The following is a 15,801-nucleotide window of genomic DNA, read 5'->3' on the forward strand; positions in this document are numbered from 1 at the left end:
ATTCTTGTTGTCCAGGGCTCAGCTGCCTGGAAGGAATGTTGTCTTTATAGCCAGATGCTAACCTCGCTGGTGAGTATTGGGGTATCCACATTATCATGGCCTCACTCAACATCCCCTTCACCAAAATGGCTTAGTGGGGACCCTTAGGCCAGGTTTGAAAGAGTAGGTCAGTGCAGAATGCTTCCTCAGCCCTCTTGACTGATTCCCCCCGAGAGTGATAGCCCACAGTAGAGAAGGAGTGCAGTGATAGACTGAGGCTCAATGAGGTTTTAAAGTGTGTGGCTGGAGGTTTTTAAGTGTGTGGCAGTGGTCTGTCCCTAAAGTCACTGAGTCCTTAATATTACACTTTTAAAATTCCCAAGGAAAGTGTGGCAGCTGTAGCTCAAGCAGGATGGAGGGCAGGAGATGCAGATCTTTGGGAGCTTTACAGCGGCCTGGGAGATCCCAGATTCTGACATGGGCATTACTATGATGTTTGCAGAGGGTCCAGAGCAAAGGTTTTCCATAGAGCAGCTGAAAGTGCAGACTTCCCTAGTGGGATACTGCAGCTGAGGAAGGTAGGAGGAACATCCAGGTTATTTAAGGAAGCAGTTGTTCGAAAACAGTGAGATATTCTTCATGGTAGTGAGGGGTCAAAATTATTCAGTCAGTCCTAGGGCACTGACTAGCTCTGCATTGCAGGGAGGAGCCAGTGAGCACCTTATAATCCAGTCTGCATGTGAAAGGTACTTGAACCTCCCCAAGAGATAATCATGCATCCTTTCTCTGTTAAAAGTTATTCTCTTGTGGGAGTGCCTGTAACTTGCTTGACCCTTTCAAGAGGCAGAGTCATGAAACAGGATCATCTCCTTCAGTATTGAGACAGCATGGGCAATGGGACTTCCAATAGAAACCCTGGGTGACATTTTGTTCCCTTTCTGGTCATCTAAATGCTGAAGATGCCACTTCTGCACAAGCTGGCGTTCTGTTCTTGGACATGTGATCTTGCACACTTGGATGACTGTGCACACCTACATTGTTGTGAAGACTGGGCATGTGCAATAGCAGCCAGGGCAGATAGATGCTAGGCCTGTGTGAAGCGGCTACTATTCGCTTTGGATTTGGCTGAATTGGGAGACAGTGATTCAATTCGGTGATTCATATCACTGTCCCGAATCGATTCGGCTGAATCTGATTCGGAGATTCGGCTGCTGCCCATCACCCAGGCCCATCCCCCGCCCACTTTCCCAGCCCGGCAATGGTTGCCCTGCCTGCCCAAAGGCTCCGGGGCTGCCCAGGGTGGGGAGCAACTGGGGCAATTTGCCCTGAGCCCCTGAAAATCAAGGGCCCCCTGCCTCAGCTCCTGTGTGTACCATTGGCTCCTGCCCTGTGACATTGCTCACCAGAATTCTTAGTATTTTGTTTTCATAAAAAAAGGAAATTGGTGTATTAGAGTGTAAGATGACACTGAATCATTCTCAACATGTAATTGTGACATAGGGGACCCGTCCCCAACTGTAAAGTAAATATTATATATAGTTGTGTGTGAAACAGATGCTAATTTGAGGCTTAACTGATTGTTACATTGATGTCCAAGGGGGAGTCTAAACCAATCATGGTAAGGTAACATCTTTCTTTATCTCTGAGCAGCAGTAGAGGCAAGATTGATCAGGCAGGCTTATGATTGGTCTAGCCTAGAGCCTAGGTCGAGTAGCTCTGGTTACAGAGTCTGTTGTGAGGAGAGAAGGAACAGGGAAGGTTTAAGGAGGGATCGGTGGCAGAGCCAGCCTGTTGTCACAGAAAGACCTCCAGGGGATAGGGTTCAAGCAGTGAGTGAATGTAAGCTCTGTAGGTTCTTAAGGGTCAAAGTCATAAATGAATTTGCAAGAATATAATAATTGAAATGATATATATTGTTTTCTTTATGTTTGCCAAGGAAAATAACAACATTAGACATAACACATATTCAGGTTTACGTATTTCCGTGCTTCAAAAAGTGCTTAAATGCAAAGCATCTATATATAGGATCACATTCTACCCTAGAGCATGACAGCTGCAGATTGTTCCTTTCTACTGTACAGTTCATCAGTAAATACAGTCAAGATCTGAAGACTGCCACCTTGAAACTGTTATGGAGCATCAAATGGCTGGCGAGAGAAGGCAAGCACACTACATGTCCTGGCACAGTCAGAATGAGTTTTTGAAGGTATGTGCCAAGAAAGTACTACATACGATTCTTGAGGAGGTGAGAAATGCTCGCTACTATGGAATCATTGTAGATGGGATGCCCGATGCCTTGCATACTGAGCAGTTGGTATTTATCATATGATGTATATGAAAAATGTCATGGATTTCATAGACTTTAGGGCTGGAAAGGACCTCGGAAGATCATCGCGTCCTGCCCCCCGCCCAAAGGCAGGAAGTCAGCTGGGGTCATAGGATCCCAGCAAGATAAGCATCCAAATTTCTCTTGAAGGTGTTCAATGTAGGTGCTTGAACCACCTCTGATGGCAGGCTATCCAGACCTTGGGGGCTCGCACAGTAAAGAAATTCTTCCTTATATCCAGCCTGAAATGGTCTTGTAGGAGTTTATAACTGTTCAACCTCGTCATCCCTTGGGGCGCTCTGGTGAACAAACGTTACCCCGGATACTGATGGTCACCTTTGATAAACTTATAGGTGGCCATCAGATCACCCTTGAGCCTGTGCTTTTCCAGGCTGAAGAGACCCATAGCTCTCAGTGTGTCATCGTAAGATCTGTTTTCCTGACCTCTGATCATATGCGTGGCTCTTCGCTGGACTCTCTCAAAAAGATGGAAAATGGGCTGTGCAGGAACAATTTCTGAAAATGGTGGACTGTATTAAAAAGAAAGGAGTAGACATCACGGAGCAGATAAAGAAAGTACTGGCAGAGTGTAAGGTAGAGTTGCAGAACTGTAGAGGCCAAGGGTACGACAGTGCTTCAAACATGTCTGGGAAATACCAAGGTGTGAAAACTAGGATACAGGATGAAAATCCTCAGGCACTGTTTTCACCTTGCAGTGCATACTCTCTGAACCTATGTGGTACCCAACCATGGAGAAGATCCCTGAAGTGAAAAAAGACTTTGGAAATGTACAGAAGCTGTACACTGTATTTTCATGCAGTCCTGCAAGATGGAAAATTCTTCAGGAAACTTCAGGACTCTCTCTTCACTCTGTGTCAACAACTAGATGGAGATCGAGAATTGATATTGTTCACCCCTTCGTGAAAAATCCTAAAGGGATGCTGGATTTTCTCTTCAAAATTGAGGAAGAATTAGACTTTACAGCAGAAACTCAGGCTGATGTTTCAGGTCTCATTGAGTGGATGCAATCCTTTGAGTTCATCCTTCTGACTACAGTGTGGTACAAGATATTGCTGTCCATCAATATCCGAAGCAAGCTTGTCCAAGGATCCAAGCTCACAATAGAAGAAGGGGTGCAACATGTCAACAGCCTCCTGGAAGAAACTTAACAGTTGAATGATTCCTGGCCAAGTCTTCTCATGGAAGCTAAGGTCATCGCTGAGGGGCTAGGTATCACCACTAAATTCAAGAGAAGACACAGAAGAATCCGAAGGACAAAGCATTTCCAGAATGAGCCAGCCAATACAGAACACGCAGTCTCTTCCCCTGAAGATAAATTCAGGGTTGAAGTGTTCACCACAGCCATGGATCTGCTCCTCTCAGATCTCTGAAGCCTAGCTGAGACCATAGGAAAACTCTCAAGCTTGTCCTCACCCATACTTGACCCACCAGTTGTTGCAGAGGATGAAGAAATTGTGAAGTTTGCGGAGTCTCTGTCCATCACATACCCACGAGATGTGAACAAGGATGAGTTGCAAGAAGAACTTTGCCTGTTCGACAAAATCAGGAAAGACTCAAATTTGTGCACCTCTGGAAAAGCCATGGGCACTGCACTTGAACTTCTCAACTGGATTTATGGCAAAGGTGTAGAACCTGTGTTCCCTCAAATATGCATTTGCTTGAGAATGCTCGTTGCCTTGCCAGTCTCTGTTGCATCCAGGGAACACACTTTTAATAAGCTTAAGATTATTAAGAACTACCTGCAATCAGCAATCAGGGAGGATAGGCTGAACCATTTGATCATGCTCTCAGTGGAGAATGCACGTACAAAGCAAATAAATTATGATGATGTAATTGATGACTTTGAATCCATGAAGGCGAGAAAGAAATACTTCACTTAAACTTTCCTCTTCTCATTTTGTTCTTAAGTTTATAACTTTGTAGCATAAGTTTAATAAATGTTTCACCTGCAAACTGTTAATGTCATTTTGCTTTAGTAACCTGTCTCCAAGGTAAATTCTCTCTGCCTAGCTCTCCTTGCCACAGCAACCAAGTGGGGAAAGCCCTCTTGTTCCCACTTCCCAGGGCAAGGGAAAGAGGAGCCGCAGGTGAGAATTCTCACATGTAATGAGTGTGTGCAAGAATTGTCGTACGTGGTCCCTCAGCTTTGTACACACACACACGAGTCCTTGTAGGGGGCAGTGGGGGGCCCCCAAAATCACACCTGCCCCAGGCCTCACAAACCCTCTGGGCAGCCCTGCCCAGCTCCTGACACTTTGAAAAAAAAAAAAGCCCCACCTCACCAGGTGCTGCTGAGTAGGGGGGTGATCCCTGCTGCCGTGCACTGCACTGGGGGCTCTGCATGAGCCTCCCGAAGCCCTGAGGCGGCTGCAGGAGCTGGTGAGTCTTTGGATTTTTTTCTTTTTCTTTTTTTTCTTAAAGGGTCAGTTGAGGCAGGCAGGGCAGCTGTGGGAGGGCTGGGGGGTGGTGGGCGGAAGTGGGGATTGCCCCCCCACCCAGCAGCATCCGGTGTGTGCGGCCTTTTTTTTAAAGCACTGGGAGCTGGGGCAGGTGGGGCAGCCATGGCGGGGCTGGGGGAGCGGGCGGGGGTTGAGGGGACCCTGGGCAGGGGATGGGGCTTGGCAGGGGTTTCCCCATGGTCCCTTCCCCCTTCTTCCAGCCCTCCCTCCCCTGCCTCCTAATTACCAGCTCTGAGTCCGGCTGCAACTCCCTGCTGCAGCCAGCAGTGACTGCCCGAATCATCAAAGCTCTCTGAATCTTGTCTGAAGATTCAGAGAACTTCAAATCGATTTGGAACTTTTTATTGGTCCCCTGATTTGATTTGGATTTGGAGATTTGGCCACCGAATTGGGCCAAATCTCCACCAAATCGAAACACCACCCAAAGCTTTGCACAGCCCTAATAGATGCACCCCTTGTGGATGCGCAGTGGCCTTAGATGCACAGAAATGGAGTTGGCCAAAACTCACAATTATCACACTTAGACTCAAGAACAGAAATGAAGCACTCTACAGTTTTTGGTTATAGGACTTCATCCACAAGGCATTTGAATCTACATGTGCCTAGCTTCCCAGCCCAGCACTCCAACCACCACCACACCACAAGTCAGCCATTATCCAGGTATTTCTCTAGCACTCCTTATGAAGCTGAGCTACAAGATAAAATGACTGGAGGACAGAACAGTGATGAAGCCTCTGCCTCAGTGAGAGCGAGGGCTCCAGCTAGAACCCAGTGCCCCTTCCTTCCAGACCAGAAACAGAGGCACACACTCTCTATTTCACAGTCATCCTCCTGGCCTCACATTTCTCCCATAGTAACTCTGTTCATAGTGGTTTAGTAGATCAGCTTCAGAAAGAGCGCTGGAGAAGAGATATGATGATGGTTGACCTGTGCTGTGGTGGTTAAAGTGCTCTGCTTGCTCTGGTGGTTAGAGTGCTGTGCTAGGAAGCTAGAGAGGTTCCAGTTTCAGATCTCTTTAGGATAGGTGAGTACCCTAGCTGCTCAGTTATTAAAGGGATAAGCTGGGAGGTTTTTGCTCTTATTTTGTTGACAGTACATATACCCAGTCTGGAGTGTACGTAGTCATGCGTGGTTGCCCATGTGCACAGAGTTACATGCCTAGGGAAGAAAATACCAACCGGTATTTAAGTGGTATTTTGACACTTAGACAAGTACATTTGGACACTTAGATGACCAGGAAATAGTAGAATGTCATTCCTTGTATATCTTCTGTTGGTTCTTAGGTCAGGAAGGAGGGTCAGGTCAGCATTAATCATGGGGGCCTGTAAAATTGGGGATATTGTTAGGAGCATTGTGGTGCAAGGGCAAACCATGTACCTGTTTCCACAAACTTCTATCCTCTGTAAATTACAAGGAAAAGTCCTGCAGAACCTTGAGCGAAGGACACCTTCACTAGGTTGACTGCAGTGAAGGCAGTCCATGAACAGTCTCTGAATATCAGTTGTCAGCTTCTAACAACTCTTGGGGCTTTTGCCCCATCTCAACTGTTTTTCTGAAATCACAATCACTTCATTAGCTGTGTCCAGACATGCGGGCATGTGCAGTTTGTGGTTCCACAGACGGCATGCACAGAATGTTGAAAGATGCCCTGCGTTGCCAATTTGCAGCACGGGGGCAAAATGCAAGTGAGGAAGCTTTGCAAATGATCAGATCTTGCTGAGCACTCGTCCCACGAGATGTCTGGGTAGTTGAAGTCACCCATGCTCTGAGAGCATGCAGCCTCTGCCAGTTCTCTAGAGAATTCCTGATCAAACTCTTCCTCTTGATTTGGAGGTCTATAGTAAACTCCTATAATCAAATTCCCTTCTCCGTGCTCACTCTGTATCTTGACCCAGAGGGTCTCAATTTGCCTTTGTTTAGTGCCAATCTCCATTTCCAGAGAGGTGTACTGCTCCTTTATGTAGAGAACAACTCCCCCACCCTTCTTGCCAACATGATCCCTCCAAGGTGTAGTGTAGCCCTCTATACCTGTGGTCCAGTCATAGTTGGACTCCCACCAGGTCTCTGTTATCCCTATGAGATTGTAATGTTTATTGGTCAGCATGAGGGCCATTTCCTCCTGCTTGTTCCCCATGCTCCTGGTATTTGTGTACAGGCAACTAAGCCTGCCATTTGAGGCCCTAGCCTTCTTGGTGTGCTGAGGAAAATCCTGTCCTTCAGCTGGTGTCAGAATATACTTCCTATTGTTCCCTGGTGTGCTGGGTTCATGGTTGTGATTTCCTGGGCTTCTACCAGTAATCACCAGTCCATCCTCCTGTGATCTTAGTTTAAAGCTCTATCCAGGAGGTCTGCCATTCTAGCTCAGAAATCTTCATAGATTTCATAGACATTAGGGCTGGAAGGGACCTCGGAAGATCATCGAGTCCACCCCCCTGCCCCAGGGGCAGGAAGTCAGTGGGGGTCATAGGATCCCAGCAAGATAAGCATCCAGTTTACTCTCGAAGGTGTTCAATGTAGGTGCTTGAACCACCTCTGATGGCAGGCTGTTCCAGACCTTGAGGGCTCAGACAGTAAAGAAATTCTTCCTTATGTCCTGCCTGAAACGGTCTTGCAGTAGTTTATAACCGTTTGACCTCATCATCCCTTGGGACGCTCTGGTGAACAAATGTTCCCCCAGATACTCATGGTCACCCTTGATAAACTTATAGATGGCCATCAGATCACTCCTGAGCCTGCGCTTTTCCAGGCTGAAGAGTTCCATAGCTCTCAGCCTGTCGTCATAAGGTCTGTTTTCCTGACCTCTGATCATGCGCGTGGCTCTTCTCTGGACTCTCTCAAGCTTCTCCACATCCTTTCTGAATTGTGGGGCCCAAAACTGGATGCAGTACTCCAGCTGCGGCCTCACCAAGGCCGAGTACAATGGGAGAACGACATCCTGGGATTTGCTTGAGAAGCATCTATGGATGCAAGCCAGCATTTTTGTTGCTGCACTAGCTGCAGCATTGCATTGCAGACTCATGTTCATCTTGTGGTCAATGATGACCCCCAAGTCTCTTTCTTCCATAGTGCTAGCCCGTATAACACTGATGAGCCTATAAGGATGCTGCAGGTTTTTCCTCCCAAGGTGGAGAGCCTTGCATTTTTCAGTGTTAAACACCATCAGGTTCTCATCTGCCCATTTCCTGAGCCTGTCCAGGTCAGCCTGGATTGCCCTCCTGTCTTCAGGTGTGGATGCTTTGCCCCAAAGTTTGCTGTCATTGTTGAACTTGGCCAGTCCACTTCTGACTCCAATGTCCACATCATTAATGAAGATGTTGAACAATATGGGTCCAAGGACAGAGCCTTAGGGAACCCCACTGGTCACAGAAATGACAATTGACTTCCGTAAATTACCACCCTCTGGGTCCAACCATGGAGCCAATTTCCCAGCCAGCAGATTGTGGTGGACCCAAGGCCATAATTGGCCAGTTTCACCAAGAGGTGATCATGAGATACCAGATCGAAGGCTTTTTTGAAGTCAAGATATATGACATCAATCTCTTCTATCCCTTGTGCAGGTAATAGGTCACCTGGTCATAAAAGGAACTGAGATTGGTCAAGCAAGACATACCCACAACAAACCCATGCTGCCTATCCCTCAGGATGTTGGGTTTGGCCAGTCCATTAAGGATGGCCTCTTTAATAAACTTTTCTAAGATCTTCCCCGGGATAGAAGTCAGGCTGATGGGCCTATAGTTTGCTGGATCCAATTTCCTCCCTTTCTTGAAGATAGGCACCACATTGGCTTTCTTCCAGTCTTTGGGCACTACAACAGAGTGCCAAGAGTTCTCAAAGATCTGTGCCAGAGGCTGGGCTAAGATGCTCGCCAGCTCCTTGAGTACCCTGGGGTGTAGATTGTCAGGGCCAGCTGACTTGAAGATATCCAGCCAGCCTCCCAAGGTGTTCCTTTACGAGGTCAGCATTGATGGAGGGCAGGGGATCTCCCTCACCCGGACCTCCCTGTCCCATAGTGGGCACGGGCGTCCCATGGGACTGATGAAAGACCGACACAAAGTACCCATTTAATAGGTTGGCTTTTTTCTGGGCGTCAGTTGTTAGTTGTCCCATCTGGTTCAGCAGGGGTCCAATGTTGCCCTTGCTTTTCCTCCAGCTCCCCACATATCTGAAAAAAGGACTTTTTATTGTCCATGATGCTTGGAGCTAGTTGGAGTTCAGTTGTAGCCTTGGCTTTCCTGGTTCGCTCCCTGCAAGACTGGACCAGTGCAGAATATTCTTCCTTGGAGGTGACTCCCATCCTCCATCCTTTGTAGGCCTTTCTTTTTAGCCTCAGGAGGTCTGCTAGATCCCTGGAGAGCCAGGGGGGCTGCTGTGCCCTCTTGCTGCCTTTCCTCCGAGATGGAATAGAATTAGCTTGTGCATTGAGGATCGCTCCCTTGAGGAGCAACCACTCCTCTTGGACTCCCTTCCCCCTGGGGTCGTGGTCCCTTAGGGCCAAACTGACAAGCCTCCTGAACTTGTCAAAGTTGGCTTTCCTGAAGTCAAGGACTTCAGTGTTGCTGACTGACTTGCCAGCTTTACAGTGGAAGGTGAAGGTGATCAGCTCATGGTCGCTGTCACCCAGCTTTCCATCGATCACTAGGTTGCCGATTAGGTCATCCCCAGTAGCCAGTACCAGGTCGAGCAGCGCATTACCTCTCGTTGGCCTGTAGACTTCTTGAGTCAGGTAGAGGTCATCCACGCACGATAGGAAGCTTTGCAACCGCTCGGATTTTGCTGAGTGATCCTCCCACGAGATGTCTGGGTAATTGAAGTCACCCATGACAACCATGGTCCTGGAGCATGCGGCCTCAGCCAGTTCCCAGGTGAACTCTTGGTGAAGCTCCTGACGTTGGGTGGGAGGTTTGTAATAGACTCCCACCATTGTGTCCCCTGTGCTGTGTTCCCCACGGATTTTAACCCAGAGGGTCTCCAGTCATCCACCCTGGTCACCAACATCAGCTTGTAGGGACGCATAGCTTTCCTTAACATAGAGAGCTACACCCCCGCCGCTTTTATCTACTCGATCCCTCTTGTACAGGGTATAGCCGTCTATACCCGTGGTCCAGCCATGGGTGGGGTCCCACCAGGTCTCCGTTATCCTTATGATGTCATAATTATTTGTGTTAATCAGGAGGACGAGTTCCTCCTGCTTATTCCCCAAACTCCTGTGTACAGGCAGGCAAGTGTCCCCTTGGGGGCTCTTGTCTTGCTCACAGATTGTACCAGGGCTGGGGCAGGGGTGGGTTCCCTTAAGTGCCTTGGCCTGCTGGCTTTGCAAGGGTTGCTCAGCGGGCCAGCAGTGGCGGTAGTCCCCCCGACCCCCAGCAGGCTTAGTTTAAAGCCCGGTGGAGCAGGTCAGCCAGTCTGGCTGAGAAGAGCCTTCTCCCCAGGGGAGAGAGGTGGAGGCCATCTCTTCCCAGCAGCTCACTGCCTCTCTTGCCAAAGAGCAGGCTGTGGTCATGGACGTCAAAGCCTTCCCGATGACACCAGCGCCACAGCCTTTGGTTCACTACCTGGATCCTCCTCTCCCTCCTCGGCCTGTACCCCGAGACTGGGAGCATCGAAGAAAACACCACCTGTGCCCCCGGACCCTTTAGCCCAGATCCCTGTAGCGCCTCATGACCCAGCTGGGAGCGCTCTGAGCCGTGTCATTGGTGCCCACATGAATAAGGAGCATGGGATAATGGTCAGTGGGCTGGAGGAGCTTAGGGATCTTCTCTGCAGTGTCTCGGATGCGGGCCCCCAGGAAGCAGCAAACTTCCCAGGCTAAGGGGTCGGGGCGGAAGATTACCTTCTGAGTCCCCCTCAGGAGGGAGTCTCCCCCAACAAACACTTTACTTTTTGTCTTGGGGAGAGCGAGGGCGGTAGCTGCAGTTGGGCCTGTGTTGCCTGTGGGAGCTGGCAACTCAGCAGGCTCTGCTGGGGTTGCAAGAGGTTCATACCTGTTGCTAAGTTCTGGCAGGGCAGGGGCCTTGGTGAAGCAGGCCCCTGACTGGACAGAATGGGAGGTCCCGGAGTCCTCCCTTGTCCTGGAGGGAGACCGTGGTCTACCCTCCGCCTCCCAGGGGAGAAGGGCCTGGCAGTAGGAGTCAGTCTCCTGCTCACAGTCCCTGATGGCACACAGTCTCTGGACTGTGGCCTGGAGCTCCTCCAGGTGGCACGCCAGAGACCCCAAAAGGGAGCAGACCCCACAAGGGGAAGTAGCCATGCTCCCGGGCCCCAGAGCCTGAAAAAGGGACAGGCAGCCCCCGCAGCCGAGAACCAGGGGCTCCGTCTGTGTGGAGCCCGGAACCGTGGGCTCCGTCTGGGTGGCCGTCTCTGAAGTGCCAGAGGGGGGGCTGCAGATCCCAAGGGGACCCGAGGGGTGTGGCGCATGCCCATCAGGGTCATGCTGCTGGTAGGCTGGCTACGGCTGGGACTGTCTACCCTGGGGGCTCACAGGCAGGGCCTTGGGCCCTCCCGCGTACCCTCTTGCGCAAACTCCGTGCTAGCTCATGCGCCGGCAGACAAGCGCGCCTTATTTTTTATGAGGGAGAGGGGCAATGAAGTCATCTAGTTATTTCAAAGACATTATCGTTAGTTTCTATTGTAGGAAGAGCTTGCTCTATAGAAGAGATGCCTCTGGATATTTATAGTTAACAGAGAAGGTAGCATTAAATAACAGTCAGGAATATATAACATAGCTCCTTGGTTTTGTAGGACTAGGAAAATATGATTCTTGTACTTCAAGCTGTGTAATTGCCCTATTGCTCTGGGCTGGTTATCAGCTCTTGCCTGTTGCAATCATTTGGGTGTTCACAATGTCTGGACTTGTGCTGTCAGTGCTCTTGAGGTGTGACTTTCTTCATGAGAAAGCAGTAAGATATGACAAGACTTCTAAAGTGAGTCATATTGGGCAGAATACTATTTCATTTTACATGCCTAAATGGTACTTACTCAGCTGGGTAAGTGCCATTTGTGGCACCTATGCACAGAATGCTATCCTACTCCACATGCAGTGTGAACATATAAGTCCCCATGACTACTGAGCATGCACAGTAGATTGTGCTCTGGCTGCATAGGTACACGGCCCTGTGTACATGTTCTGGAATATAAGACCTGAAATTCTGGTGCAGCAGTAAACAGGAAGAAAAAGGTTGATACCTCCCCACCATAATGTTTTAGCCTATAGCAGGGGTTCTCACCTTTTTAAACTTGAGGCACCCCTCTATGACTTTTGTTAACTGAGCAGCACCTCATTTAAAAAATGTATTTATTCTAGTCCTTACCTGCTTGTAGAGGGGCAGGAAGGAGGAGGAGCAGTCAGTAGGGAAGAGCCCGCATTGCAGTGAATGGGGGGAGAAGGAGCAGCTGGAAGAGAAGAGCCTGTGCTTATGTCCTCATCAGACATAATATCCTCATCAGCCTGCATTTATTTCATTTATCACCTCACTCTTAGCGGAACCCTTCAAAAGCTGTCCTGGCACCGCAGAGTGCTGTGGCGCCCTGTTTGATTATCGTTGGCCTTTAAGCTAGGGCACTTGCCAAGGAAGCAGAATATCCTGGTTCTAGTGTCCCTCCCCTCCACCCAAGCCATAGAGGGAGTTTGAATCTACATGTCTTCTATTTCTAATCAGAGGGGTCAGCAGTATTTTCTGGTGGTGGGCTAGAATGGCCCAGAATTACCTTGCCTGAGAGCTGAGGCAGCACCTACCCGCTAGCTGCCCACCTGGGTGGCCCTGGGGGGGTACCGCCACCATGGAGGGAAGGTCCAGAGCCCCCTCAGCTCAGGGGCTGCTGGCAGCTCACCCACTGGCCATGGGAGAGGCAGGCAGGTCTTCACAGGAAAGAAGTCAGCAAGTCAGAGGATGTGTGGCTCTGCAATTGCTGCTGGCCTAAAGCACTGAGGTGCTAAACTTGTCCTAGCACTGTCATCCATCCTTTTAATTCCAGTGACTAGTAAATGCAAGGGGCAATAATAGCTCAGCTTCAAAAGATGGCGGGGGTGGTGGTGGGGAATGGCGCTAAATAATGCATGACCTCGAACCTGGTCTCTAGCTTTTTAGGCAGGTGCTCTTAAAATTCTGGTACTTAGAGAGCCCTTCTCTATCACCACTACTCTGCCGCCAGCATCTGCCCTATGTATATGGACTTGTGTGTCTTACATCCCAGATGTACAGTTACTAATATTGGGAAGACAATTCAGGTTTTTTTAGACCCTGGGTTTCTGTGCATGGAGACTCACTTGTGACTAAGTTCTGCTTGCAATGTCTGGTTAAATGTGTAGATGCCAGTACTTGATAAATTGAGATATACTACAGCTAAGCATATGTTCAAAGAAGGTAGTGAAAGGGTGGTTGGCTCGCCGGGCTCAAGGGTGAATGAATAGAAAGCATATGCTGAGGGACCTTAGGAACCTGCAGTGTCTTATCTCTTGTTTTGTTTAGATCTTCCTCCTCCTGCAACAAGAGAAAGGCCCCCAGGGTGCAAGACAGTGTTTGTTGGAGGCCTGCCAGAAAATGGAACTGAACAGATCATCACTGAGGTTTTTGAGCAGTGTGGAGAGATCATAGCAATTCGAAAGAGTAAAAAGAATTTCTGTCACATCCGCTTTGCTGAAGAGTTCATGGTGGACAAGGCACTTTATCTCTCTGGTAGGCATTTCTTTACTTTGAGTAATGGAGCACAGGCACTCTATCATCCTTGGGACACTGTCTCCTCCTCTGTTTGTTATTTGTTTTAATCATGTTTAGTAGCTTTCCTGATTTTAAAGAGTCACTGGAAAGTCCTTTAATCTGCTAGATTTTGTCTAATTAGGGCTTTCCCAGCCTTTATTGATAGAAGGGGCACTAGCCTGTGGTGCTTACTCAGAGGCAGGGTGCAAGATCAGTGGCTACTGTTGCCTGGGGTGCAAAAACTGCTTGTTATGCCTCTTCCCTATTACAGTTTCTATGGGGCTGAAAGTTCTCTTTTGAATATATTTAATGTGTAGAGCTGTGTAACTGAGATGCACAAAGCCTGAATGCAACCAGCTTGGAACCACATTCATGGTAGTGACCACCAGTGCATGCATTGAACTGATTGTAATTTATTTCCTAACTTTTTACTAGGATATGGTTAAACTGTAATTGCTTTTGTTATTTCACAGGTCAGTGCATGAGACTGGGTTCACATGGTTGTAGGGAAGGTAGGAGTTTAAGACATTTTCACATAAATCCTTTACAGCCCTTGAAGTTTATTATTTCTAGAGCATTACTCTCTTCAGCTGAGGCCAACGTAACTTTTTTAAGGCACTACTGACTTTGCAAGGATTAAAATTACCAGTGGTATTGCAATCTTTTTCACCTCTCTGTCTCTCTAACAGTGAAGATCAATGGAAAAGTTCATGGAGGAAAGAGAGAGATTCCTTACCAGTGACAGGGAGGCTGTGCTAAATTCTTCCTATCTCAGCCTCCATTTACACTTCATTGGAGTTTTTTGTTTGTATGGAATGTTAGAAGGATGTGGGTTTTGGATGCTTTTCTGTGTGCAACCAAGCTCATTCAGTCCTGTACACAAAAAGCAGCCACAATACTCACTGCTTTGGAGGCAGTATTTGCATATCCATCATATACCCTGTGCCCTCTTATAAGCACTGCTACTTTTTTGTTCATTAATTTTACAGAACCATCAGGGAGGCTCTATAGTACGTAGCTGGGGTTGGAGGAACTGCCACTGTATAGCTGAGTTATCATATAAACTGGCTTTCAGTGTTTTTGTTGTGACCAACAGGATATCGAATCAGACTAGGCTCTAGCACTGACAAGAAAGACACTGGACGCCTCCATGTTGATTTTGCTCAAGCGCGAGATGATCTGTATGAGTGGGAATGTAAACAGAGGATGTTGGCAAGAGAGGAGCGCCATCGCAGAAGAATGGAGGAAGAAAGATTTCACCCTCCCTCCCCACCTCCTGTTGTCCACTACTCGGACCATGAGTGTAGTATTGTTGCTGAGAAGCTGAAAGGTATGCAGCTCTTCAGGCTCTGGTTGTCTTTTGTAGCAGATACTGAGGCATGGAACACACCCAATTTTCAGTAACTTCTTTAGGTTGGCTGATATAATAATACCACTTAGTTTCCATATTTCTTTAGGTGCAGTGCTGCCCCAACATGTATTAATGTCAACATAACGTACAAGTTACTCATAATTATTTGTGGTTAACTTCTGTTTATTTTTAAAGAAATAGCAAATGCAGCAAAAGATGTTTTCACATTATTATGAAGGTGGCTCACTGGGCCCTATTGAAAAGTCAGCTCATGCTGTCTAAAAGAGCCTACTCCAGTCTTTCCTCCTGTGCCTGGGCCAGTGCCAGTGTCCGAAGATCGCTGTGCTGATTTTCCCTCACTTGCGTTCATTACACGAACAGGAAGAACTGATTTTTCTTTCCTAGCTACAATTTTGACAGTCACCAACATATAGCTCTGTGAAGTACCCATTAGGCTACAGGAAAGTTCACTTAGTTGAGTTCAAATTTGACAGTTTTTTAACTCAAATGCATTTGCATTTTTCAAGCCTAATTATTGAGCTAGACCCTTCCCTTCCATCCCTAGGAGACTGGTAGGTATTACTTCCCCATGTTACAGATAAGGCAATGTCTGTCAGAGGTAAAAACAGGAGTCTGGACTTTTATATAGTACAGCCCTCTTTGTGCCACTTATCTGTCTTTTTATCCTCTCCTTATCTGTACCTGTCAAAAAAGAATTTGCCAATTGTGGGTGCTCAGTGCCTTCTCAGTAAGTCCCAATCATGCTTCACTTCCAAGGTCAAGGATAGATTGCAGGACTCCTGAAACTCAATGCTGTGCTGCCATCCCAAAGGACATGTTTTTACCTGCTAACAAAATGTCCAGACCCTACACTGCTGGGTCTTAGTCTGTTGCGTTGCCTTAATTCAGCTGCTTTTATGGTCCTGTGAGTACAGCTGGCCTACTAGCGATGACTTTGACTAGCAGATTCTT

The 15,801-nt window shown here is 47.9% G+C and overlaps 1 protein-coding gene across 9 annotated transcripts in view; it reads left to right on the plus strand.

Annotated features, from left to right (window-relative positions):
- ENOX2 (ecto-NOX disulfide-thiol exchanger 2) overlaps nucleotides 1-15,801 on the plus strand; it is a 201,205-nt gene that overhangs the window by 130,443 nt on the left and 54,961 nt on the right. For 8 of the 9 annotated variants that reach the window (XM_014598592.3, XM_059732597.1, XM_059732598.1 and 5 more), the window contains 3 exons: nucleotides 13,251-13,457; nucleotides 13,952-13,990; nucleotides 14,575-14,808. In XM_014598592.3, the coding sequence (XP_014454078.1) occupies nucleotides 13,251-13,457; nucleotides 13,952-13,990; nucleotides 14,575-14,808 (480 nt within the window). The remainder of the gene's footprint in view (nucleotides 1-13,250; nucleotides 13,458-13,951; nucleotides 13,991-14,574; nucleotides 14,809-15,801) is intronic. The other variant, XM_019498136.2, reaches the window with a different exon arrangement.

Source organism: Alligator mississippiensis, chromosome 8 (genome assembly GCF_030867095.1).
Source record: "Alligator mississippiensis isolate rAllMis1 chromosome 8, rAllMis1, whole genome shotgun sequence".
Classification (NCBI taxonomy): Eukaryota; Metazoa; Chordata; order Crocodylia; family Alligatoridae; genus Alligator; species Alligator mississippiensis.